The 26,941-nt window shown below is 45.3% G+C and overlaps 1 protein-coding gene across 4 annotated transcripts; it reads left to right on the forward strand.

Moving 5' to 3' along the window:
• The first annotated feature begins 1 nt into the window (after position 1).
• Positions 2 to 26,794, forward strand: GSS (glutathione synthetase). Of its 4 annotated transcripts, none has more exons than XM_025875797.2 (13): positions 2 to 120; positions 3,416 to 3,547; positions 9,291 to 9,436; positions 11,864 to 11,939; positions 12,228 to 12,367; positions 13,062 to 13,178; positions 18,366 to 18,446; positions 18,547 to 18,624; positions 21,229 to 21,295; positions 22,995 to 23,189; positions 23,687 to 23,768; positions 25,156 to 25,345; positions 26,247 to 26,794. In XM_025875797.2, the coding sequence occupies exons 2-13, from the start codon at positions 3,422 to 3,424 to the stop codon at positions 26,368 to 26,370; spliced, it is 1,422 nt and encodes a 473-aa protein (XP_025731582.1). In that variant the 5' UTR covers positions 2 to 120; positions 3,416 to 3,421; the 3' UTR covers positions 26,371 to 26,794. The 4 variants fall into 4 exon arrangements, with proteins under 4 accessions (XP_025731582.1, XP_073736621.1, XP_073736620.1 ...); XM_073880519.1 differs by lacking the exon at positions 2 to 120 and adding an exon at positions 270 to 288; XM_073880520.1 differs by lacking the exons at positions 2 to 120; positions 25,156 to 25,345 and adding an exon at positions 176 to 288.
• The last annotated feature ends 147 nt before the right edge of the window (positions 26,795 to 26,941 follow it).

Here is a 26,941-nt window from a genome sequence, read left to right on the forward strand (position 1 = left end):
CTTTAGTCCCCACTGGCGCGGCCCGCGCAAGCGCATTGGGTCGCAGCGAGGCCCCGCCCCCTGGACCTGGGGTAACTGCGCGAGGGGCTTGAGTACCGCGGAAGGCAGGACGACGAACTAGTAGGTTGGGGAGCGGCAACGGCGGCCGGCAAGGGCCACGTTTCCTAGAGAGGCTACATGTGAGGGAGGGGTCTGGCCAGTGATTGGAACCCTGAAGGCGGAGAGATGTTGCCCCTCAAACTCATCGTAGGGAAGGGAAACCTGGTGTCCGCTGAGGGGGTTGGGCTGGTGCGTGTTGATCCGAGATTTCCCAGATCTCCTTACCCCGATCGGGCCGGTGTCGGGGACAGCGTGCCGGAGTTTAAAAAGGAAAGGAAGGAACTGGGAGCGATTAGAACCAAACTGCCTGGAGTGGGAGCGAACGGGCCCATGAAGTGGGGCAAGCCTGGGCGGGATACGGGTGCTGTTGCCCCAGGCCTCACGCAGTCACTGGCCTCGCCCTCGGGATAAAGTCCGACTGGATTTTCTCGTGGGCGTTTTAAGACTTTTGCTGATCTGGTCACAGTCTGTCATTCATTCATCATTCATTCATTTAACATTCACTGAATACAGTACTAGGCGGGCAGGTAGAGTAGTGATGAAGACACACAACGAGTCCTGATTCCTATGGTACGGGGGAAACTAGTGGTCTGTAGAAGCCCTTGGCGGAGAACAGGAACAGCTTCTGAAACTGAGTCATGAAGGCTAGTCAGGAATGGTGGGGAGTGTTCCAAAAAGAGAAGCCTGCAGCACGTGCCTAGCCTAGGGGCCGGAGAGAGGCAGATGCATCCTGGTCACTGAAGATAACCTCACTCTGAGACTGTTTAGTGTCCAGGGAAGAGATGATGGTAGCCGGAACGAGGCTCCTGACAGCGGAGGTGGAGAGAAATCACGGAATTCAAAGCATTCTGTATTTAATAGAAACTACAGGATTTGGGGAGACTGGGGTGTTGCAGAGAAGTATGTGCAAGGCTTGAGTGCTTGGGTGGGATTCATCAGAGGAGATTTGTGGGGAGACAACAACAAATTCTATTCTGGTTCTGCAGAGACTCCCCGTAAGCAGTAGGTTATTAGAGTTTGGAGGTCAGGGGCGCCTGGGTGGCTCAGTTGGTTGAGCGACTGCCTTCGGCTCAGGCCATGATCCTGGAGTACCGGGATCGAGTCCCGCATCGGGATTCCCGCTCAGCGGGCAGTCTGCTTCTCCCTCTGACCCTACCCCCTCTCATGTGCTCTCTCTCATTCTCTCTTTCAAATAAATAAAATCTTTAAAAAAAAAAAAAGTTTGGAGGTCAGGAAAGCACCACTGTGAAGGTATAGATTTGAGTGTCCTCAGCAAAACAAAGCCCCAAGGTTGAGTCTGCAGAATGAGAAAAACAAAGGGCCCAATCAGCACTTTACATAGTGATTATCTTAATGTCTTATCTCTCTGTGTCCTCGGTACCTAGTCTAGAGTCTGGCATTAGATGCCATTCAGTGTTTACCAAGTAGACAAGAGCCCAAGGGCAGGCAGAGATGTTGGGATCCCAGAGTTGTGAAGAGCTGGGGGCTAATGGAGGGTTCTGTTGCTCTAATGTCAGTCATAAGTTCTTGTCCGAGTTCTGCTACCAGCCTGCCGTGTGACCTGACAAGTCTTCCACCTGTAAAGTGGGTATTGCCAGAAAAAGAAGTTCCCATGTATAGAGCTCCAAACCCTGATAAGGAACTACGCACAGATTTTTTTCTCATTTAATCCACATGGTGACCTTATTTATGAAGGAAGTAATGTTATTATGGGCTCAAACCCGGATCTCACTGACCCAGAGCTTTATTATGACTCTATGAACTGCCCTTATCTCTGTTGTCAGGATCCTCTTGAAATCACACGGTCATTTTCTTTTGAAACATTGTGCTGAGACCAACAGACTTTCATAATTGGTTTAGCACCAGTTCTGTTAAAGGGAGAGGGAGACGGAGCTAAATGTGATCAAGTTACTTGGTGTTCTCTAGCTCCCTTTTTGGGGACCGTTGAGCTGGGTAACCATGTTCTTTTCCTAAAATCCAATAACAATGGGGCAAAACAAAATGAATGACCGGTGTTCCAGATTTTTAATCAGATCTTCTTAAATCCCTGAGGCCTGCTGCAAAATCAGTGAGTATCAAGGTGTGAGTTGGTTCATACCTGTGTGTCCCTGGACAGGCAGTTGGACTCCTCCTCCTGTTACATTGGGCACTTGGGTTTTGGTTGTTTCTATGCTGCTAATGTGATTTCTCAGAAATATTTTGTCTTGGTGCTGTGATGATAGATGTCTGTACAAGGAGTGTAGTCATGTCCTGCTAGTGAGTTTGCTTCTGGTTAGTATGAGGGAGGAGTTCACCGTATCTGCATTTCATAGTATTCTACAAAGGGCTCCTCCTACCCACCCCTCCCATTTGAGATCTGCCAACATGGGTTGTGAGCTAGAAGGGAAAACTAAAAAAAAAAAAAAAATTTTAAGTAGGCTCCATTCCCAGCGTGGAGCCCAATGCAGGGCTTGAAATCAAGACCTGAGCTGAGATCAAGAGTCAGACCTTTAACCGACTGAGCCACCCAGGTGCCGCAGAACAGAAATTAATAATCTATTGCAGTGGTTTTAAATTTGTTAAAAATACAGAGCTACAAAAAAAAAAAAAAAAATACCCTCCCTCTCCTCAGACCTCTTGCATGAGAATCTCTGAGTGAGGCCCAGGAATTTGTATTCTTTACCAAGCTCCCCAGAATATTCACCCAGGTTTGGAAACTACTGGTCTGCTCCATTCCCCTTGTTTCACAGGTAGGGAATATGCAGCTACAAGGGGGAAGGAACTTGCCCCAATCACATATGACATTAGTGCCTCTTTCTCCAATGAAAACACTGGGCCTGGGGCACCTGGGTGGCTCAGTCATTAAGCATCTGCCTTCAGTTCAGGTCATGATCCCAGGGTCCTGAGATTGAGCCCCGCATCGGGCTCTCTGCTCAGCCAGGAGTCTGCTTCTCCCTCTCCCACTCCCCCTGCTTGTGTTCCCTCTCGCTGTGTCTCTCTTTGTCAAATTAATAAAAAATTAAAAAAAGAAAAGAAAAGCACTGGGCGGGGAGTCCTGTGACCTGGGTTCAAATACAGGTTTTATCAGTCATTACCTTGGGCAAGTCATTTCACCGCTCCGAGATTCCACTTCCTTACTGTGAGAATAATGCCGTCCTTGTGTTAGGAACCAAAAGAGAGTGGCAGTGGAAATGCTTTGTCAAGCTTTCCATTCTGCACTCATGGAAGTTAAGAGCTGCCATCCAGTGTTCACTCCCCTGTACGGCACCACCAGTTTCATCCGTTGCTGGGCCCCAGGCCATCTATCACCAAGCCTTCTCCTCTCCTTCTGCTGCAGGTTGGGATGGCCACCGGCTGGGGGAGCATCTTGCGGGATGAGCAGCTGGAGGAGATGGCCCGGCAGGCTGTGGACCGCGCCCTGGCCGAGGGAGTGTTGCTGAGGACCTCACAGGAGCCCAGCTCCTCTGATGTAAGCCCCTGACTCCTCCCCACAGCACTGACCACACCGCTGTGGATCCTAATGCTCATTATCTGGTCCCTGCCAGGCTAAAGGCAGATCCTTTCTGTCCAAGACATCGCTTTTGCTTTATTTTATTTTTTCAATAACTAAAATTGATCTCTAAATATATGTAGAAAGTAGCCTGCTAGAGAAATCAAATTTAAGTCTGGGGTTTCAAGTGTGACTTAGGCAGGATACATAACCTCTCTCAGCTGCGGTTTCTTCAAATAATAAAAAAGGGATAGTAATGGGACCTACCTCATCAAGTTGGTAATAGAATAAGAAAATAATTCATGTGAAGCACTTTTTCCAGTGAACTATTATTTTTTAAGACCCCCTAATCACACTGTGGGGGGTATATCTGTACAATTGGTTTGTGTATATCCTTCTCTGTGCATTTATATACATATTTGTGTATATAAAGAAATAACATGCTTTTCTTTTTTAAGTTTACTATTTTTTTTAGTAACCTCTACACCCAGTGCAGGGCTCAAACCCACAACCCCCAGATCAAGAGTTAGCCCCAAAATATATGGTTTTCTAAAAAATAAATTGGATCATATAGATCATGCAGATTACTCTGTTTTTGTTTTAAGATTTTTTTTTTTTTTTGTTATTTGTCAGCACAAGCAGGTGGAGCAGCAGGCAGAGGGTGAAGCAGGCTCCCCATTGAGCAAGGAGCCCGATGCGGGACTCGATCCTGGGACTCTGGTATCATGACCTGAGCCAAAGGCAGTCACTTAACCAACTAAGCCATCCAGGAGCCCTGTGATTTTGTTTTTCATTTAACAATCTGTTTTAGAACTCTTTCCAACTTCCTCCAGTAGGATTAGCTTCATTCTAATATATGGTGTTCCAGGTACGGATGGATCACTGCTCAACTTTCCTCTGTTGATGACTATTTAGGTGATTTCTAATGTTTTATGATTACAAATAGCACTCCAGGGAACAGCATACATGTCTGTCGGGTACCTTTATGAGTGTTTCTGTAGGGTTGATACACAAAAGAACTGCTGAGTCCAAACCACATCTTTTAAAAGTCTCATCCTTAAAAAAAAAAAAAGTCTATTTTGTGACTAGGTAAGACATTTTCATGGTTCAGAGGGCAGAGTTTACAATTTAACCCTCCCTCCCACATTCCCTAGCCACCTGTTCTCCTGACCTGAAGGTAGGTTCTTATTTATTCTTTCATACAGTTTACTCATAACAAAAAAAGTATATATTTCTCTTTCCCGCTTTTTACACAAAGAAATGTCCTAGACAAGCCCTTTTGTGCCTTGCTTTTTTCCTTTTACTTAGTAGTATGCCCTATGACAATCCATATTAGTAGCCAGAGAGCTGTCCCATCTTTCTTTACCAAGCCACATTCTTTTTTTTCTCTGTGTGCCCAGAACCTAGTTAAGGGCCTGCTGGAGAGTCCAGATTCAGTAAGTATTTGCTGAGGCCTGAATGAATGAGAATGGCTGTCACCTAAAGTAGGCTCATACTGTGGAAGGTCTGCCTCTGGCTTTGGGAATATAATTGCTTGGTTTGTAAACCTTACATTATGGGAACTGCTTGTCTGAACCCAGGATTGAGCATTTACCCTTCCAAGATTTTTTTGTTCTATTAATCAATAGGTATTATGTGAAGGTCCAACACTTAGTCTTTCTGGAAGTTAATGGAGCCTAGAAAACGCACAGTCCTCAATGAGAGTCTCAATTCAGAGAAAAAAAACAGGAAGCGTGTGAGTGTGTGTATGTGTGTATGTGTGTGTGAAAGAGAGATTTCATTCCCAATCTTTACCAGGTGCCTGTTCTATGCCAGACCATTCTAAGCCCTGAGGACACAGAGGCCCTGGCCTCTGAAGTGCATGGTCTAGTTGGAGAATGTGCCACAAAACAAAATTAAGTAATGTCAGTTCTATGAGAAAACATAGATAGCCTGCTGCACAATATTAGCTATCATTTATTAAGTATTTACTGTGTGCCAGACACTATTTTAAACACTTAGGAATCACTAACTCATTTAAGTCTCACCACAACAGAAATGAGATGAGAGATGAGGAAACCAAGGCCCGGAGAGGTTAAGTAACTGGCCCAAGGTCATGTGAATAGTGGTGTAATTGGCAAAGCCAGAATTCAAACCCAGAGTTTGCCTCCTGAGCCCATGTTCTGAGCTTCCATTCTTTACTGCCTCTCTCAGGAAATTGTATGGGACATCTAGAAAAAGGAGCAACTCATTAGTTGTATTTGAACTAGATCTTAAAAAATAAATGGGGGTGGGGCGCCTGGGTGGCTCAGTTGGTTGGGTCCTGGGATTGAGCCCTGCATCACACTCCTTGCTCAGCAGAGAGCCTGCTTCTCCCTCTCCCTCTGCCCCTCCCCGACACTCATGCTCGCGCACCCTCTCTCTCTCAAATAAATAAATAAAATCTTTTAAAAAATAATAAAGGGGAAAAGAACAGCATAGCAGAGGTGTGCCTGGCTGGCTCGGTCAGTAGGGCATGCAACTCTTGATCTCAGGGTCGTGAGTCCAAGCCCCACATTGGCATGAAGCCTACTTAAAATAAATAAAAACATAAAAAAAAAAAAAAAGAACAGCACAGCAGAGGCCCCAAATTAGGAAAAGGCAAAAAATGCTCAATGTTCTGTCCCCTGAATGTGGGACAGAAGACAGGCCAAAGTCAGATAACCTAGAGGTTTTTGATACTGGGTGGAAGAGGAATGTGAACTTTATCCTATGGGTTGCGGGGGACAGATTAGCCATGTGCAGAGTAAGCACAGGAGCCATGTGCGGGCTCCTGCAGATTTAGGGAGTTAATTTTTAAAAAAATTTAAAATTAAGATAAAAAAAATACATGAACAGGGTACAAAATTTAAAAGGTATTCAGTGTAGAATAAATCTCCTCCCTCCAGCCACTGTTTTCCTTCCCAGAGGCAAGCATTGTTAACAGTTTTTTCACCAGAGTGTCTTTAAAAAGTCAGAGCCAGTGTTTTTTTTAATCATGAAATTAAAAAAAAAAAAAAAACCTGGATACCCAGCGTGGAGTTCTGGCCCCTTAGGTGAGATGGGGGCTCTTCTTCCCAGCACTCTTTGTTTCTCTGATTCTGAAGCGGAGTATTTCTTGTCATGCATGTGCTATAGTAGTTCTTATAGTAGAAGAGTATTTCTCTGTGTCTGTGTCTCTATAAAAAAATGAAAAACTGTGTTTCAGCCTTTGGCCTATGCATAGCAGAAAACAGCTGTATACTATTGATCCTAAATTCAAGCAGGCATGATGAGTCATGGGGACAGAGGAAGAGGAAAGTCTTTTTTTTTTTAAAAGAATGTGCGTGGGCATAAGCTGGGAGAGGCAGAGGGAGAGGGAGAATCTTAAGTAGGCTCCAGGCCCAGTACGGAGCCTGACACAGGGCTCGATCTCACAACCCTGAGATGATGACCTGAGCCCAAACCAAGAGTTGCACACTTAACCCGACTGAACCACCCAGGTACCCCAGAGGGAACTCTTATTAGAAAAAATCTTTGGGAGTTTTTCAGGCCAAATGAGACTTGTTGGAAGAGGCAAAGTTCTGAGTTTTAAAGCCAAGGAAACGGAGCACCTGCCTTTGACTCAGGTCAGGATCTCTGGGTCCTGGGGATCGATCCCCATGTTGGGCTCCCTGTTCAGCGGGCAGTCTGCTTCTCCTCCCTCTGCCCTTCCAGCCCGCTCACACACCCTCTCTCTCAAATAAATAAATAAAATAAAATCTTTTAAAAAAATAAATAAAGTCGGGCGCCTGGGTAGCTCAGTCATTAAGCGTCTGCCTTCAGCTCAGGTCATGATCCCAGGGTCCTGGGATCGAGCCCCGCATGGGGCTCCCCGCTCAGCGGGAAGCCTGCTTCTCCCTCTCCCATTCCCCCTGCTTGTGTTCCTGCTCTCGCTCTGTCTCTCTCTGTCAAATAAATAAATAAGTCCTTAAAAAATAAATAAAGTCAAGGAAACACCCTATAGTCATTACACATGCACTCAGGGTATTACCTGAGTTTGTCTTCTGAGATTCTGAGGAGGGCAGTTTGGGAATTATCTACCAAAATTTTAAATGACTTTATCCTCATTACCTGATATTTCCACTTTTTAAATTTACAGTTTATGGACTTTCTCACACACAAAGTAGCTAGAATGTATATTCTAGGATATTGATTGAAGCATTGATTATAAAGGGGTGGGGGAAGGAAACCACCTAAATGTTCATAATAGAAAGCTAGATTCAATAAATTATTTTCTATCCAAAGAATGGAATACTGTGCAGCCACTAAAAAGACTGAGAGTTCTTTATTTGAACATATATGGAAATGACTCAAATATTTATAAAGCAAAGGACAGAACAATATATGTATCATGTGCTTCTGTGTGTATAGAAAAAGAGAAAATATATATGTATGCATAGAGTCTAAAGGACATGTGAGACTCTAGTATACCATTTGCCTCTGGGGAGAACTGAGTCACTGGGGCCAGAGTAGGAGTGAGACATACTTTTCACTATGTACCCTTCTGTCTCTTTTGAATTTTGTATCATGTGTTTATATTATCTGTTCAAAATAATATTTTTAAATAAGTATATAATGCCAAGTTCTAATGCCATAAACTCATACTACCATAATGGCAAACGGATATTAACTCAGAGGTTAAACTCAGGAATACCTCATAAAATAAGTCATAAGGTCATCTTATCATCTCTTACCCAAATTCTAGTTCATTTGTTGTTGTGAATCTCAGAAGGCATTCTCCCCTTCTAGAAATAGTGTTCCAGATGGCACAGGGGTTTCTCAGTTCGCCACAGTCCAAGCCTAACTCCAGGCCTGGCAACCTGAGTCACTGTCTCCAACGCTGGGGGGGAACCACTCCTAACTTCTGTTCTGGGGACCGGAATTCACTTCTACGGCAGCCCTTACAGCAGGACTGTACCTCTCCCCCAGCCAGAAGGCAGGGGGACTGGGATGTGAGTTCCTGGCATGCAGAGGGTCCTGGGTTTAGATCATCAACTGGCTAGGAGCTGTGTGTGTATGTGTGTGTTGTTTATCAACCGCCTTGGGTCAAATCCCAGTGCCATGTAAGACATGGCACATTATATAATTTTGGATATGTTATGTAATCTCTCTGAATCTCAATTCCCTTATCTATTTATTAAGAATAAATAGTAATAAAGTCTGCCTCACAGAGATAAATGATGCAGCCATGTCAGGTATTTAAAACAGTGCCTTGTGGGGCGCCTGGGTGGCTCAGTTGGTTAAGCGACTGCCTTCGGCTCAGGTCATGATCCTGGAGTCCCGGGATCGAGTCCCACATCGGGCTCCCTGCTCAGCAGGGAGTCTGCTTCTCCCTCTGACGCTCTTCCCTCTCGTGCTCTCTATCTCTCATTCTCTCTCTCGCAAATAAAAAAAAAAAAAAATCTTTAAAACAGTGCCTTGCATACCGTAAGTGCTCAGTGATTTCTGATTTATTGTCTTTGCTTTTGTCTGTTTTGCTTCTAATTCTTTTTTAATGTAAAGAGATGGAATATTACAGAGTCTGAAACTTCCCTTTATACCCCTTCATCATCCTGTTTGCTTCCTCCCTTCCCAGAGGGAACCACTGTTTTGCAGTTTGTGTGTCCTCAGTAAATGTCGGCCCTGCTTTCCATGGGGTTATGTTTGCAGGAAGACAACCCATTCATGGGTGTTCTATCCCTGCCCACTCTTTCTCCTTGATCAGGTGGTAAGCTATGCCCCATTCACGCTCTTCCCCTCACTGGTCCCCAGTGCCCTGCTGGAGCAGGCCTATGCCGTGCAGATGGACTTCAACATGCTGGTGGATGCTGTCAGCCAGAATGCTGCCTTTCTGGAGCAGACGCTCTCCAGGTACTGGGTCATGGGGCATTAGGGGCTGGGAACTGCAGGAACCAAGGGACTAGAAGACTGGGGAGCCATGAGGTGTTGCTCTGGCAGCTGACTTGGTTGGGTGGGGGACAGGTACCCCCCAGAAGAACAAAAAGTAGTAGAATAGAAGTCAGGAGCCCTGGCTTCTAATCCTGACTCCAGTCCTCACTTATTTATATGGCCTCGAGAAGGTTCCCTTTCTTTCTCTGGGCCTCAATTTCTTCATCTGTAAAGTGGTGAGATTGGCCTGCATCTGAGATCCCTTCCAACACTGGCATTCTGTGATTCTCTGATCCATGGCCCCCTGCTTTGAAGACTGAGATTTCTATTTGGAATTAGGGAAGGTCAGTATAGTTTTAGAGAAAACAGAGGACAGAGAAGATTATTGGCTTTAAAGTCAGATTTCTTACTTATTTTCGTAGGCATTGACTCTTTCTTGTTACCTCAGGCCCCTTATCTCTGGATGAGATGGGGTATAGACTGGGCCACACCCAGGGTACGAGGATATAGAACCCCTGAAATGGCTTACCCTATCCACCCCTCTCTGTCTCTTCTCCCTTGATCCTTTTTTTCTCCTCAGACCTGGAGGCAAGGGAAATTTCTTTAAAATTAAATTCTTTTAGAATTAAATATATATAAATATATGCATTTGTGTACATATGTGTATATATATATGTAGAGAGAGAGACTAGACATACATACTTGCATGTCTGATTAATTTTCCAAAAGAAAACAATTATTTTGTTACAGACAAATCTTTTTTTTTTAAGATTTTAGTTTTAAGTAATCTGTATCCAGTGTGGGGCTCCAAAGTCACAACCCTGAGACCAAGAGTTATATGCTCCATTGACTGGGCCAGCCAGGCGCCCCAGAGACAAAATCTTTTAAAAATGTGCACATGGAGGGCACCCGGGTGACTCAGTCGGTTGAGCGTCCGACTCTTGATTTCGGCTCAGCGTTGTGAGATCAAGCCCTGAGTTGGACTCCACACTGAGCGTGGAGCCTGCTTAAGAGTCTCTCTCTCCTTCTCCCTCTGCAACTCACCCCCTGCTCACGCTCTCTCTCTCTAAAAGAAAGGGGAAAAAAGTGCCCATTGGTGTGAGGGTGAACATGAGAAGGGATCTTAGTGGTAAGAGGTTTGGAAACCATTGACTTGGAGCTAAAAACCCAATGAGTTTAAGAAAAAACACACACAAAAAAAACAACCCCCAATGAGTTATGACTGTATAAACCCTACCACCACCTTCCCCACCAGATCTTTTTCAGGGTGGGCCTGGCTTTTATACCTGTGATTCTGGATTGTGGGATTTATGAGCAGCCTGATTTATGACCTGTGCCCTAAAGATGCAGTTATGTGGAGACCTTCCCTGCAGTCCATCTCTGCAACCCTGCATTCCCCGTTTCTCTGTCCTCTGAAATACACACAAACCCTAGTTTGTAAGGGAATAGAGCCCCAGGATCACATGTGCTAGAATAACAGCAACAGCATAGGGTCCAAGCTTGAAGGGGAGCACCTCTTCAGAAAAGGGAAAATGTGTCTTAACTTTCCTAGAGGCTGAAGCCCAGCTGGGGGCTGTCCTCACCAAGGGCTGGAAAGGTCCCATGAGAGAGCTGGCTGGGGAACAGAGGAACTGCAGGGCAGTTTATAGTCAAATAGGAGCAATGACACTAGTCATTATAGAAATCAAATGAAAAATTGCAACTGTAATCTGTGTTATAAAGCAGAGGTCCACAGCGCTCTGAGAGCACATAGCAGGAGGATCTGATCCAGATAGGAAAGGCTGCCCTGAGGAAGTCCCGTCATATGAGGACTGGCTGAAGAAAAAAATAGGATATTTAGCATGTGTCAGAAGAATCTTTGGGGCACAGGGCATTACTGCTGTCTTTTAATTTCTGAGAGTTGCCATGTAAGAGGTGGAGAAGATTTGTCCTTGGAGGTCCCAGAGTGTAGGAGAAGCTATGGAGTCTTAATGTTGGGTCGACCAGAAGGCTAACCAACCATCTGAGCTATTCAAAGATGGAATGGTTCTATCACATGCTATTTCTTAATTTCTCTCGAGGCCAGACACTAGGCTCAGTTCTGTACATGTAATATATCACTTACCCTTCACCACAACTCTATAATTATTTTCCTCTTCATCTTTCATTTTCATCTTTTACAGATGAGCAAACAGACACAGAGAGGTGAAATAATTCTCTAAGGTTGCCTAGGAGTGAGTGGTAGAGCTGGGATTTGAACCCAGCTCATCTGGCTCTAGAGCTGGGTACTAAACCACTATTCTCTACCAGGTTGATGTGGGTATTCAAGTTTGGGTCGGTAGACCCAGAGATTCAGGAGGCAATGGACAAGGGTGGAACTTGACCTTTAAGGTCCCATATAGCCTAGAAATGCTCTATTTCCTCCTCCAGCACCATCAAGAGGGACAACTTCACCGCTCGTCTCTTTGACATCCACAAGCAAGTCCTGAAAGAAGGCATTGCCCAGGTAACCATTCCCCACTCCACCCCAGTGCAGGACCTGTCCCTCCCTTTTTTGACCAGAAGAATTTGGCCCAGAGCCTGAGCTCAGGGGAATCTGCCTTTCATTGGTCCCCACTGGGTTTATACATCAGTGACCAACCCGGGGAAGACCAAAAGAATGATTCCCCTGGGTTTTGGAGCATTAGCCAGCAACTCTGATCTCTGTGTAGAATTCATGTTACCTGTCTGTTCCATAGCTAGGCCCTCAGTCAGCCCCTGCGCAAATGTACTCAGCCTTCAGTTTTCCCCACAGACTGTGTTCCTGGGCCTGAATCGCTCAGACTACATGTTCCAGCGCAATGCAGATGGCTCCACAGCCCTGAAACAGATTGAAATCAACACCATCTCTGCCAGCTTTGGGGGCCTGGCCTCCCGCACCCCAGCTGTGCACCGGTGGGTCCTTTGGGCAACACTGGGCCACACTGGTGGGGTGAAAGCCTGATAGGCCTACAATTACAGGGGGGGCAGGGATCTCCAATTCTCACTGTGCCTTCCTGTGACCGAGGCCATGCGTTTCCCCTCACAGCAGTTTCCGTTTGTAATTAGGTCTTAGTATGTCAAGGAGAGAAGGGAGCTCGTGGTTCATCTAGTCCCGCCCCCCTCATTGTACAAGTTAGTATTCCCGGCTGAGGTAACAGTATCTGAGGTGAGAAAGAGTTTGAAGGCCTGAAAAGAGTTCAGAATCCGTGGCAGAGAGGGATCAGTGACTTCCCATTGGAAGGCTGGACCCTAGTACCAGCCATGTCTAGCCAGCAGTGATGTTCCGTGTTGCTGTGTTTCCAGATGGTCTGCAGCAGGATTCCAGATAGCAGACACCTGGGGCTCAGGGAAAGGAGTCCTAGCCCAATGGGAGGCTGGTGTAGAGTAGGAACACAGGGTCTCAGGACTCTGGGCACGGACGCGGGGCCAGGGTGTGGGCGGCCCAGGATTTTCCAGCCTGAGGTGGATCCTACAGGAGCACAATGATAAGATGCTTTTTAGTGTTCAGCTAATTCTCAAAGTGACGTTCCTATAAGTGTCTGCGAGTCACAGGCAGAGGGGTCTTCCAGATCCATCCAATTACTGAACAAACATCTCTCTTCCACAGACATGTTCTCAATGTCCTGAGTAAGACCAAAGAAGCTGCCAAGATCCTCTCCAATAATCCCAGCAAGGGACTGGCCCTGGGGATCGCCAAAGCCTGGGAGCTCTACGGCTCAGCCAAGTAAGGGGGAGAAAAAGTGGCAGCAGAATCCTGCTTTAGATTCAGCATTCATGGCTATAGCAACTGCTTCTTTGCCTGACATCATTAGGAAATGCGGGATTTTTTTCGGGAAATAGAAGCTTACACCTTTAAGTGCCAAAATTGTTTTAATGGAGTTTTTGGGCTGTCTTCGTAAATAAGAGGTGCAGACTTACAATTTAATCTTTTCTTTTTGGCTAGAGGTCATCATTATCTGTCAGTGACTGCGTTATCTGTCAATAATTGCATCTTGATGCAACATACGGCAGAGGCGCTCCCTAGACATAGAGAGGCGTGGGAGGCTGTTTGCCTGCACTAATCACCCCAGCTGTTAGGCTTTCTCCTCCTGTTTCTTTTCTTCACAGTTTTTCTGTTTCTCTACTATCAGCTCTTACTTCATACTGCTGTCAGTGTGCTTCCTGTCCCCGGACCTCCTTTCTGATTTGCTGGGGTTTGGGAAAGCAAGTGGTCTGGGTTGTTAGGTAGTGTCTAATTAGTGTGACAGCCTCTTTGATGAGCAAATGCATAAGCTTTGATTTAGGGATTTGATAGTGTCTGTTTTAACTGTTTAGAGGCAATTTTTTGCTTCCTTCTCAACCATGTTCCAGATATATAAGGATGCCAGGTAAGTGACTTCTGGATAAATGAGGGGCCACTGTACCAACAGTTATTGTAATGTTTACATAGCTTTAATGGTTAACCCTTATTGAGCACTTCCTAGTGCCACACTTTGTGCTAAGCACTTTACATGGAGGATCTCATTAGGTCCTCCTATCAAACACTATAGAGATAGATACCACCCATTTCCCCCATTTTACAGATGAGGAGACTGGGGTTCAGAGAAGTGAAGTGAATTGTTCAAGGTCAAATGGCGAGTTGGTGGTAGAGCCCAGAGTCCACTGCCTCTAGAATCTGCATTTTTAATCACTTTATTGCCTCCAAGAGAGCCTCTCTGGGCTTGCTAAGCCTTACTAAGACTCAAGACACCTTAGACACTGTGTATTTCGAAGGCATCAGATGAATACTTTGTCAAGTAGTACTCTTGGCTAAGTTGTATTTTAGGAGACAGAAGCCAGGAAGGGGTCAGCCGGGGAACTGCTGATGGACAAATGCTGCAGAGGGTTTCTCCGACCAGGCTGTGAATGACGTGCAAAGACTCATGTGCCCAGAACCAGACTCTGGTGCATAGGAGCTGTGGGCACCTGAGCCGGGACTGTCCTCTCTCATTTTGAAAGTCAGATGGTCACTCCTGCTGACCCAGCATGTGACCTTTGCTAAGTCCATTCTTTTCTCCAAGCAGCAGTTTCCTTATTTGTAAAATGGGGATGATAATAACAATACCTAAAAGGGTGGGAAAATTAAATGAAATCATGGCTTTGAAAAATGCTTTAAAAAAACATGGTGAGAAATGGAAAAGTCTCTTCAATAAATGGTATTGGGAAAATTGGACGGCCACACGCAAAAGAATGAAACTGGACCACTTTCTTACACCATACACAAAAATAAACTCAAAATGGCTGAAAGGCCTAAATGTGAATCAGGAAACCATCAAAATCCTAGAGGAGAACACAGGCAGCAACCTCTTTGACCTCGGCTGCAGCAACATCTTACTAGACACGTTGCCAGAGGCAAGGGAAACAAAAGCAAAAATGAACTTTTAGGGTTTCATCAAGATAAAAAGCTTGGAAGCAAAGGAAGTGATCAACAAAACTAAAAGGCAGCCTTTGGAATGGGAGAAGATACTTGCAAATAACATATCTGATAAAGGGTTAGTATCCAAAATATATAAAGAACTTACACAACTCAACACCCAAAAAACAAATAATCCAGTTTTAAAATGGGCAGAAGATGTGAATAGACATTTTTCCAAAGAATACATTCAGATGGCTAACAGACACATGAAAGGATGCTCAACATCACTCATCATCAGAGAAATACAAATCGAACTATAATGAGATATCCACTCACACCTGTCAGAATGGCTAAAATTAACAATGCAGGAAACAACAGATATTGGCGAGGATGCAGAGAAAGAGGAACCCTCTTGCACTATTGGTGGGAATGCAAACTGGTGGAGCCACTCTGGAAAATGGTATGGAGGTTTTTCTAAAAGTTAAAAATAGAAACACCCTGTGATCCAGCAATTGCACTACTGGGTATTTACACAAAGGATACAAAAATACAGATTTGAAGGGATACATGCACTCCAATGTTTATAGCAGCATTATCAACAATAGCCAAATTATGGAAAGGGCCCAAATGTTTGTCAACTGATGAATGAATAAAGAATGAAATCTTGCCATTTGCAATGATGTGGATGAAGCTAGCATGTATTATGCTAAGCGAAATAAGTCAATCAGAGAAAGACAAATACCATATGATTTCACTCATATGTGGAATTTAAGAAACAAAACAGATGAACATGGTGGGGGAAAGAAAAGAGAGGCAAACCAGAAAACATACTTTTAACTACAGAGAACAAACTGAGGGTTACTGGAGGGGAGGTGGGCAGGGGGATGGGTTAAATGAGTGATGGGTATTAAGGAGGGCACTTGTTGTGATGAGCACTGGGTGTTGATGAATCACTAGATTCTACACCTGAAACTAATGTTACACTATATGTTAACTAACTGGAATTTAAATACAAACTTGAAAGACTCAAAAATTATAAAAAAACAAAAAATATGGTGAGGATTATTACAGGGTACTTCCAATAGTAGTACTAGTAATAATAATAATAGCAGGTTCCATCTAAGCAGTACTAGGTTCATTTTATAGAAAAGCAAACTGAGGGCTCAGAGAGGTGGAAAGTCACACAGCCAGTAAGTTTAGAATTCATGTCTGTCTGCCTCTAAGGCCTGCTTTCTCTCGACTATACTGTTCTGCCTCCAAGAGGAATGGTCCCATAGTATAGATTGAAAAACTGAGGCTCAAACATTTATAGAGCAGGTGAATTTTCATCAGTTATCCCGGAATTTGTGAGAATTTTTTTAAAGGAGCCTGGATATGATTTATGATTCCTATTTAGACATTTATTCAAAATCTTTCAAAATATTAGTCCCTGTGGTTAGAATGAGTAGGGATAAGAAAGGAGGAATCTTGGTATAAAATGTTGGAGCTATGATCAGGAGTCCTCACTGCCAGCCAGCACACTGTTGTCACTTTACCTTCCTTAGCTGACAACGTTCCTAGCCCTGCTCCCAAAAGACTGTTCAGGACTGAAGGCAGGAGGAGGTAGACTATGTTTTCTGAGTCTGGCTGTGGTTATTTGGCAGAGGGCAGGCTGACTTAGCCAGGAAATGCAGTTCCACTTTAACCTACAGCCTGCAGCCTCCCTCCTCCGCCTCTTCTTGGAGGTGGGCCAGCCTGGGCCAGGTGCCACCTTCCCACCCATGAGCAGAGCAGATCAGGCTACAATATGAAAAGCAAGGCCATTGGCCCTTGGGACTCTCTCAAGAGAGGATGGCATATGAGAGCACCATTTCTAGCTTGTCTCTCAGATAGCCAACTCAAAGCCAAGATTCAGCTCAATGTCATGTCTGACCTCAAGAGGTTTCAGGCAAGCTAGGAGTGGAGGCATACTAGGACCTGTATTTCAGCTAAGTGGAAAGGAGTCATGCAAAATGTAGTCCAGGAGGCTCCGTTGAGGTAGAGAAAAGCAGAGACAAACAGACGAAAGGCCAAGTACAGAAGGAAGGAATCCACGCTTAGATTGCTAGGCCAAAATTTAGCCATCCAAGAGTCTCAGCAGGAATCCATGGGCACGCAGCAAAATGGAGTTTGATACTCTGTTACTGCTGACTATTGTCCCTCGAGATCATCTGGTGGGAGACTGGACCTGTCTTTGATAACTAAAAAGAGCCTGATTGGTAGCCTGACAGTTCTCTGGCTTTAGCTTCTCCCTGAGTCCTTGAGCTCCTGCTTCTTTAAGAAGTACGTGGCTAGGGGCTCCTGGGTGGCTCAGTTGTTAAGCATCTGCTTTCAGCTCAGGTCATGATTCTGGGGTCCTGGGATCGAGCCCTGCATTGGGCTCCCTGCTCGGCGGGAAGCCTGTTTCTCCCTCTTACTAGCCCCTGCTTGTGTTCCCTCTCTCACTGTGTCTCTCTCTATCAAATAAATAAATAAAATCTTTTTTCTTTCGAAGATTTTATTTATTTAATTGAAGAGACAGCGAGAGAGGGAACACAAGCAGGGGGAGTGGGCAAGGGAGAAGCAGGCTTCCCGCCGAGCAGGGAGCCCAATGCGGAGCTTGATCCCAGGACCCTGGGACCATGACCTGAGCCAAAGGCAGTTGCTTAACCAACTGAGCCACCCAGGCGCCCCAATAAATAAAACCTTAGAAAAAAAAAAGGAAGCATGTGAATAGTAGAAAGGAAGAGGTCAGGGAGGCCTCAGTGATCCCATTAATACTGTGGAACCAAATGTGTCCCTATGTACATCACAGAAATGTTGGGAGGCCCCAAGAGATAATGCTTTATTTATAGTTGGTTCTGTAGGGTTCTGTAGGATTCCACTGAGCTATTCTAATATATCATGCAAGAACCACACACTCTTTTATTATATGCTTTATAATCTAGTAATAGGGTCATTAGCCTCCAACCTCCAGCATTATTCTTCTATAAAATATTCTTCAGTACTTTTGTTTATTCTTCCAGAAAGATTTTAAAATCATTATTTTTAAGTTCTTAGAAAAAGTCCTCGGGTTTTTGAGATGATTTTTTTTTTAAAAAGATTTTATTTATTTATTGACAGAGAGAGAGACACAACGAGAGGAAACACAAGCAGGGGGAGAGCCCGATGTGGGCCTCGATCCCAGGACTCTGGGATCATGACCTGAGCCAAAGGCAGACGCTTAATGACTGAGCCACCCAGGCGCCCCTTTTGAGATGATTTTAAACCTAAATTTTAATTTGCACAGAAAATTAACATCATTACAGTATTTCATCTACCTGCTGGAGATGGAACAGAGACATCTCCATTTTTTCAGGTTTCGTAGTTTCAGGAAATAATGTGTTAGAGCCTCAGGTATCGCCTGAGACCCTCCTGATTTGAGAGAATATCTGCTCTTTCAGGGAAGCTGTGTTCTCATTCTCACTCCTGAAAGGGGTGGGATGGAGGGAGGACAAGCTTTGTAGCCACTTCTGCCAACTGTGTTTGCTCTTTCCCCAGTGCTCTGGTGCTACTGATTGCTCAAGAGAAGGAAAGGAACATATTTGACCAGCGTGCTATAGAGAATGAGCTACTAGCCAGGTAAGTAAAGGAGGGAGACCGGCAGATATGGCCCCAGGATTGTGAAGATCCATTCAGAACGGAGCAGCCGTTCCTTCTGACCTTTGCCCATCTTTTCCAGGAATATCCATGTAATCCGTCGAAGGTTTGAAGATGTCTCTGAAAAGGGGTCTCTGGACCAAGACCGAAGGCTGTTTATGTAAGTGTTCAGGGAGCATTCCCCAAGGATCTGATAGAGGGCTGCTTTAGGAAACTCATCCTGCCAACCATTTCCCCCGGTAATCCTTTCTTCTGGGAGATTCGATGGCTTACTTCCTTCTCTGAATTTTAGGGGCAAAATACCCCGTCATCTCAGGAAAGTTTGGAGAAGGTGGTCATGTTCTGCTTCTATAGGGTTGTATCAGAGCTATTGACATTCTTGATAAGGGCCTTCTTAAAATAACCTTGGTTGGAGCACCTGGGTGCCTCAGACAGTTAAGCATCTGCCTTCGGCTTAGGTCATGAACTCAGGGACCTGGGATCGAGCCCCTCATCGGGCTCCCTGCTCAGGGGGGAGCCTGCTTCTCCCTCTCCCCACCTTGCTTGTGCTCTCTCTTGCTATCTCTCTCTGTCTCTCTCTCAAATAAATAAAATCTTTAAAACAATAAAATAACCTTGGTTTTCATATGCCCTGGGGCTCCTGAAAGTTTTCTTGCCCCTCTTGGTAGCTGGTCAGGCCAGGGTAGGTGGGCTGGGTAGTCAGGGAGGAAGAGGAATAGCTCATTCATTCTGCTCTCTGAGCCCAGGCAAGGCCTTAAGGGGCCTGGATTTGTGTTCCAAGCCAGGCCCTGTGCTTCCCTCCAGGGGGATTCCACCAAGTGACTTTAGTACCACTTAATTTGGTAGCATTGCTTGCAACACATATTTAACCTGGAACTTTATAGGTTTTTTTTTTTTTATTTGTGATTAAAATTAAGAACCTCCATGAATTTCACAATACCACTTACTATTTTCAAAATGTGCTTTTATAACAAAGTCATTAATTTACTTTCCAGATATATCAGACAATATCAAATAAATCAAAGGGGAAGAAATTAAAAAAGACAGTGTGTCTTTTTTTTTAGAACAACAAAATTTATTTTACTAAAACATAAGATTTACAGAAATTTCCAGACAAGCCATACAAAATGGTCTGAAGCTTTTTCTTGAAGGAAGGATTCTATACTGGACAGCAAAGTCACAGTGTTACTAGTGAAGGCTGTGATGTTTGTTTTATGTTCCCATATTGGTTCAGACAGTCAAGCTTGTCCATCTACTGTGTCTAAATAAAGTTAGACTTGCCTAGAGAGCATATTCTAAAGAACTGGCTAGTTGCTTCTAGCCAGTGCAATTAGATCACCATAAAAAGGTGGAAAGGAGCCCATAAAATTAAACTAAAACTACCTCTCCCCCTCAAAAAAAAATAAAAGAAAAGAAAAAAGAAAAACACTCATACCCCTGCAGCTAACCCTGACAACTACCTTCATGCACAGTGCTTTATACTTAAGGAAATGAATAAAAGCAGAGAGGGGCCACTGCTTTTAAACGTCTCACAACAATCCAGATGGTACTTCTAGTCTCTGCTCATGCTTTACAACAGTGAATCAAGACAAGACATAGGTTTGTCTCTTAATCATAGATAATGTGCATTTAATCACCAAAGGACTGAAGATGTCTGGGCTTTTATTCTGTAGTGTTTCTAAGACCATGTCCATTAAATGAAAACAAAAAAAGAAGTTTTGGCAGAACAGGAGAAGTGATAAACACTTGATCAGATCGATTTTAAATATTATTCATGGCATATGGCCTAGTCCATGCTGTAGCTCTATGGCTTGGGCTTCGTTGGTCTTCCACTGCTCTGCTACATCATTTGCTAATGGATCATCTGGATTGGGAGCACTTAACAAAGCCTGGATTGATAGTGGAACTGTGCAGATCTGCAGTGCTGGGGACCACTTATCTTTCAAAATATCTAAACAAATTTTTCCCAACTTATCTACATTAGAAATGATAAATTTTGGTCATGAAACGTACTTTAGGGGCTGCCGTCAGGTATTTTTCTGGAAAGAATAGTTCAAGTTTAAAAGTCCCTCCCTCAAAGGGGGAATCATGGGGGCCAGCAATGACCACATGAAAATAATGGGCATTGTTTTCATCTGGTTCTGCTTTAATGTTAGGAACTGGTTCTGCCAGCAAATGCTGGGTTTCCTTGATAATCCTCGAGGAAGCCCGGCCTTCTTGTCAGATCCTGAGTTTGGCCTCTGGCCTCGACTCAAGGCAGTCTGTGTCTTGACTAGACTCATAATTTTGCATCTCCATACCCTCACATCCACCATTTCAAAGAATCTCAGCCTAGTTTCAGCTATTTTAAGTAGTATAAGTGTGTTTTGCTAGGCATGGCAATATGATTCTGAGGCTCAGTAATTTTTAGCCCTTTTTTTAAAATGTATTTATCTGGTTTGATTCTAGTTGCCTTCTTGTTTCCCTCTGGCCTTCCTCTAATGACTCTAGATCTGGAATACTCTAAAGCATTCCTTACTTACTGGGCGCCTGGGTGGCTCAGTTGGTTAAAGCATTCCTTATTGCATACCTTCATGTTTTTAGTGGAAGAAGTGGTGGTATGGGTAGCTACTTTCTTTGCTTCCAGTGAACTACAGTCTAGGCATCCTGTGCAGACTGACTTTGAAAAAAGCCAAAGTCATTTTGATGCACCCTAAAATACACTAATCCACTGAACATATCAGTTTTAATTTAACCCAGCAGCTTTCTCCATCCTGTGTTCTAGGGACGGCCAGGAAGTTGCTGTGGTTTACTTCCGGGACGGCTACATGCCGAGTCAGTACAGTCCACAGGTTTGTATTCTTTTAGACCATTCTCTGCCCCTAGGACCCACCGTCATTCCTCAGAGACCCAGCTCAGGCATCAAAACAACCTGGGTTTTTCCCTGAGCCCTGGCCTCAGTGATTCTCAGGGAAATTACTGGTGGAACCTCCTATTCTCCCATAAGATATTTGCTACCTCTCATCCTCTACAAACAAACTGTCTTCTAGAATCTGAATCCTCAGGAATCCATGTTGCTTCAACCATTCATACTGTCTCTAGGGATATGCTGGCAAGTGTTTAACAGTCATGTTTCTCAGGGGTAGAGCCCCAATTTGTAGCATTTGCTGATTTCTATGGTGCACTCCCATCGTGGCCAATTTCAAGCTATCCAATTGAGCATTTCTGGACACAGAGTTGGAAAGAGATGGGTACAATCAGCTCTGGCTAGCTAATGCAAACCAGTTCCACCATACCACTGACGATTTCCTTCCTGCCAACTCTTACTTCTCTTTTATCTGCGTCAGAAAGTTTTTCTGTCCATTCATGTTAATGACAGTAATGATGGTATCACCTTATCTTGCTTTTGTACCATGTAGCTTCAAAGGGAGCACAGCATGGGTGGGGGTGGGTGTTTTTCCTCAGGCCTTAGCCTTTATCAAGGACAGGCTATCCCCCCACTGTCAGAATGGGGACCAGAGCTGGGAGACACCTCTACTGTTTACCTGCCTTGCACACCCCAAACTCCTAGAAGCCTCAGAGCTTCTTACCTGCCTCTCACACCCCAAATTCCACAGCACATTCATCCTGTGATTATGCACCTGCAGGCCTTTACTCATATTATTCTGCTAATCTGAGAACGCCTTCCTTATTGAGTCTGACCTGTCTACCTGACTGCTCAGTTTTCACTTCATTAAACAACAATAACAAATAATTATTGAGCATTTACAAAGCTCCGAGCACTGTGTTTTAGACACTGGGGAATACAATAGGAAATAAGACAGACAACAAGGGCCAGAGCTCACACTTTGGTCAGGGAGATAGTCATCAGAAAGTATGCAAAAATGGAAAAAAAAATTTTTCTAGTTGAGGGAAACTCTTTGAATAAAACAATAGGGTGAAAAGATAGAGAATTATGGGGAATCCCACATTAAATAGGGTAGTTTGAGCTGAGACTTAAGGATGAGAAGGATCCAACCATCCACTGGAAAAGCCAAAAGGAAAAGAATTCCAGGCAGAGGGAAAAGCAGCAAATGCAAAGGTGGAAATGACATTTGCGTGTTTGGCCTGTGTGGCTGGACTATGAGAGTGGGATGGAGGGATGTCTAGAAACTGACATGGTTGGAAGTGGGACAAGAGGCAGATCCTGACAGGTCTTGTAGTCTGTGGTGAGGAGTCTGGATTTTATTTGGAGTACAGTAGGAAGCTGAACTCATATACAAGTGTCCCACCTCTTTCAAACCTCTTCATCCATTTTTGTATGCCCTTATACCTTTTGTTATTTCCCTTTTAATTATAGTCATGCACCATTGTGCTAAACTGTGAGCTCCCTGAGGGCAAGAATCCTATATATTGGAAGAATCCACATCTGCCTCACAAAGATGTTGCAGTGACCGTGGGAAATAATGAATGTGAAGATAGACAGCATGATACCTGGCACCTGATGGATGCTCATAAAGGTCAGCCAAAGTGAAATAAAGTAGAATTCCTTTTCTTTTCTTCCATCTGCAGAACTGGGAAGCACGCCTGCTGCTAGAGAGGTCATGCGCTGTCAAGTGCCCAGATATTGCCACCCAGCTGGCTGGGACTAAGAAGGTGCAGCAGGAGCTGAGCAGAATGGGCATACTGGAGATGTTGCTCCCTGGCCAGCCTGAGAGTGTGGCCCGCCTCCGGGCCACCTTTGCTGGCCTCTACTCACTGGACATGGTGTGTGGGTAGCCTCTTTCTCCTACTATAGGCTTCCCACGTGGCAGGAACCCAGAACCCAATGTGTTGGGGAGGCTGGAGCTGGTAGTAGGCTAGACATGGGTCAGTGATGCTCTGTGAGAACCCTTAGAGCCCTGGGGAAGGGGGCTGGAATCCATTGTAAACTCCATCAGCAAAGGGGTAGATGGGGGGCAGGAGGTGGAAAGGGGAAGGAGCTGAGGTGGACAGCAAGAATCGGGGAATATCTATCTATACGGGCTTTTCAGGCATCCTGCTGAGGAGCCCTGAACTGTTGCCAGAGAAAGCCTGTTCTCATTGTACTTGCTGCTTTACGGGGTTTGTTGGGGGTCACATTCAGATAGTGGCGTCTAGTCTGAAGGGGCTATTAGTCTTCCCCTTCCTGCTCTTCCTCTGATGCTGCTCTCCATAACCAGTAGGACCGCAGCTCCTGCCTCTGGCCTAAAACTGCTGGTGACTGCTTTCTTGCCTCCTCCCAGGGGGAAGAAGGGGACCTGGCCATTGCTGAGGCTCTTGCTGCCCCTAGCCAGTTTGTGCTGAAGCCCCAGAGAGAGGGTGGAGGTAGGTGCTTTCACCTTTGTAGGGCTGCTCAGTGGAAGGGGGCTAGCAGGCTGTTATCAATGCTGATCGGCACTTGCTATGGGCACAGTTCCAGACTCGGGGACACAGGAGGAACTGACATGGGCCCTCATCTTGGACAGTGTCCTAGGAGACCCTGTGATCAAGTGCTGTTGAGCACAGGGGAACCTGATTAACCGTAACTGAAGGGTTTGGACAAGTTTAGCCTGAGGTGCCTGTGGCTAGATTGTAGGGAAGTGGGATAGGGCATATCAGGAGGTTGGATGTCTTCCTGCCTGGATTGAACTCCTTGAGGGCAGGGATCATATCTGCCTCACAGACCCAGAGGAGATGAGTTTTGATCTTGGTCTTAAAGGATAAGTAGGAGTTCACCAGGTGGGAAAAGGGGGAGAGCATTCCATACAGAACGAACAGCCTCAAGTAGAGGTACGGGTCCATGGAAGTGTGTGTTTGGAGATTAAGGAGTAACTGATGAGGCTGGAGTGCAGCATAGGAGATGGGTGGAGGCAGGGATTTGGGCTAGAAAAGATGGTTTGGGACATCATTATAAGGGACATTGAAGATAGGTAGGAAATTGGATTTTATCCTGAGGGTACTGGGAATCCATTAGAGAGTTTTAAGGAGGGAAGGGATACACGATTGATCGAGGATCCATGTTTCAGCCATAGCAGAGCTTGTCCTGGATGAGGGGATTCCTTGGTAACAGAGACCATAGAGGAGGCTGGTATAATTGCAGAGGCCTGGGCTAGGGCTATGACACTGTGGAGTACAGACTGAAGAGACATGTCTGAGTTAGTGACAGGTAATGTAGAGGGAAGAGTCAAATCTGACTCAGGGATGCCTTTCACCTGATTGGGAGTAGGAAGGTCCAGGAGGAACAGGTTCAGACAGAAGTAATGAGTTCTAGTTGGACGTGTTGAGTTTGTTTTGGAAGCCCATGGGATATCCATGTGGTGTCTAGAACAGGGAGCTTAAGTTAAAGATTTGGGAATTAACAAGTCAGAGAATAATAGATGGAGCCTTAGAAAAGATCTTCCAAAAAAAAAAAAAAAAGGAATGTACATAGAGGAGAGGACAATTCCTTAGGAATCTCAACATTTAAGAGGGGCAGGAGCCAGTCAGGGAGGCTGAGAAAGCAAGCCACAGACAGGTAGGGAGACCGGGGCAGGATGATGTGGTGGAAGGTGTGTTTGCTTGTGTAGGTAGGGCTTGCCTGTTAAAGTGACATCCCCTCCTTGGGAGCCAGGCCTGCCCTGGCTTCACTGAGCTGGTGTCAGGAACTGAGGCTGCTGACTTGACCACAGAAATGGGGGCATAGAGTGGAGAAGGTATGCAGAGGGTCCAGGGTGACTGGCCAGTGCCATTGCAGGTAACAACCTATACGGGGAGGAGATGGTGCAGGCCCTGGAGCGGCTGAAAGAGAGCGAGGAGAGGGCCTCCTACATCCTCATGGAAAAGATTGAAGCTGAGCCTTTTGGAAATTGCCTGCTACGGCCTGGGAGCCCTGTCCAAGTGGTCCAGTGCATCTCAGAGCTAGGCATCTTTGGGGTCTATGTCAGGTAAGCCAGACAAGAGGGTCTCCTCCTTGTCAGAGGGTCAGCCAAGCAAGCCCGGAGGAAGCAAAGGACAGGGAACAGGAATCCTGGGCTTCAGTTCCAGCTCTGCCAGTCCACAGTCATGTTACCTGTTTCTTTATCTAATAAATGAAGCCAAGGAGCCAAGACCTGCCCACCTCACAGGGCTATCAAATGAAGTCAGATGAGGAGTGCTTTGTAACTATAAAGGAAATGACAAGTAGTATCAAGATGGATAAGAAAGTAACCCTGGACTAGAAGGAGACCCCAGGGAAGAAGAGAATTTGGGTCCAGTTTCCAGGCCACCAGGAATTCTGGGGAAAGGTGGGAGGGGCCGGCTAGAGGATAATCAGTGCCTTTGAAAGGCTGAGTGGCCTGTGGGTTTGGATTTGAGCACTAAAGAATCAGGAGGAGACTACTTGGGAATTTGTAAGGAATAGTTCCTGGTCCCTTAAACCACTTCCTGCAAATTTGCACTTCAAGATCAAGCAAAGTAGGAGGAATACCAGATCTCCTACCATGCTCCCAACCATAGCCTTCTCTCTCTGTAATCTTTCCCTCTAGCAGCATTTCTGCCTGCCACTTACCCCCAAACCTATCACCACAGCCATCTTGAGAGAGAGATAGAGAAGGAAACTTACAGCTACAGAGGTATTATCTCTATTTTAAATTAAGGAAATTGATATTTAGAAAGGCTGAGTGACTTGCTCAAAGGCACAGCGCTAGTAATTTCGCAGAGAGGATGCAAACCCAAATCTGATTCTAAAATCTTAGCACTTTAATGTAGTCAGTCACTCACATACTGCTCAGGTGGGACCAGGGAAGGTCTTGGGTGTGGGGGCTGTCTTGGTAATGGAGTTGTGTGTCTCCTGCCCCCATTCTATAGGCAGGGAAAGACACTTGTGATGAACAAGCATGTGGGACATCTGCTTCGAACCAAAGCCATGGAGCATGCAGACGGTGGTGTAGCAGCAGGAGTCGCAGTCCTGGACAACCCATACCCTGTGTGAGGGCACAGCCGGGCCTGCCCAGACTTCGCTCAAGAGATCTTCTATCCCTCGTACTTGTCATTCCTTTCCTAGCCCCTCTGAGGGGCTTCCCTCTGGGCACCTTGGGAGGGCTGGTCTCTTCAGTTCACAGAAGGGTGAATGCTGAGTACCTTCCCCCAGCTCTTCCATCTGAGGACCAGAAAAGCTGTGTTTCCCTTAGGTGAGATCTAGAGGCCCCTAAATCCTGGGAGTGTGGGTATAGCTGAAAGGAAGCTGATTTGAGGTAAGGGTCCATGACTCTGCCACCCTCCTCTCAGCCCGTCAGCCTTTCCAGCAGGTTCCAGTGTTTGACCTAGGATAGGACTGAGAGGTAGGAGGGAGGCAGTGAAGGGGCATAGCCTTCCCCCCCCGCCTTAAATAAAACTACTGATTGCTGATTCTGTGATTCCTTGGTTTATACATTTGGTGGGGGAGGAGCTATAATCTGGGTCAGCACACTTAGAGTGGATTAGAGTAGGGGAAATGACTTGGCTATAATCAGAGTCTCCCTAGCCTCAGACCCTAGGATAGAACCCTAAAGTTCCAGTCCTTA

This window comes from Callorhinus ursinus, unplaced genomic scaffold (assembly GCF_003265705.2).
Source record: "Callorhinus ursinus isolate GAN/ISIS: 27379988/994484 unplaced genomic scaffold, GSC_fseal_2.0 scaffold38, whole genome shotgun sequence".
Lineage (NCBI taxonomy): Eukaryota > Metazoa > Chordata > Mammalia > Carnivora > Otariidae > Callorhinus > Callorhinus ursinus.

Excerpts from the sequence above, each read along its gene's own strand:
- GSS (XM_025875797.2), top strand. The coding sequence starts at position 3,422 with ATGGCCACCGGCTGGGGGAGCATCTTGCGGGATGAGCAGCTGGAGGAG. Across the intron at positions 23,190-23,686 it reads GCCTCTACTCACTGGACATG|GGGGAAGAAGGGGACCTGGC; the intron begins GTGTGTGGGTAG and ends GCCTCCTCCCAG. Across the intron at positions 23,769-25,155 it reads GCCCCAGAGAGAGGGTGGAG|GTAACAACCTATACGGGGAG; the intron begins GTAGGTGCTTTC and ends GTGCCATTGCAG.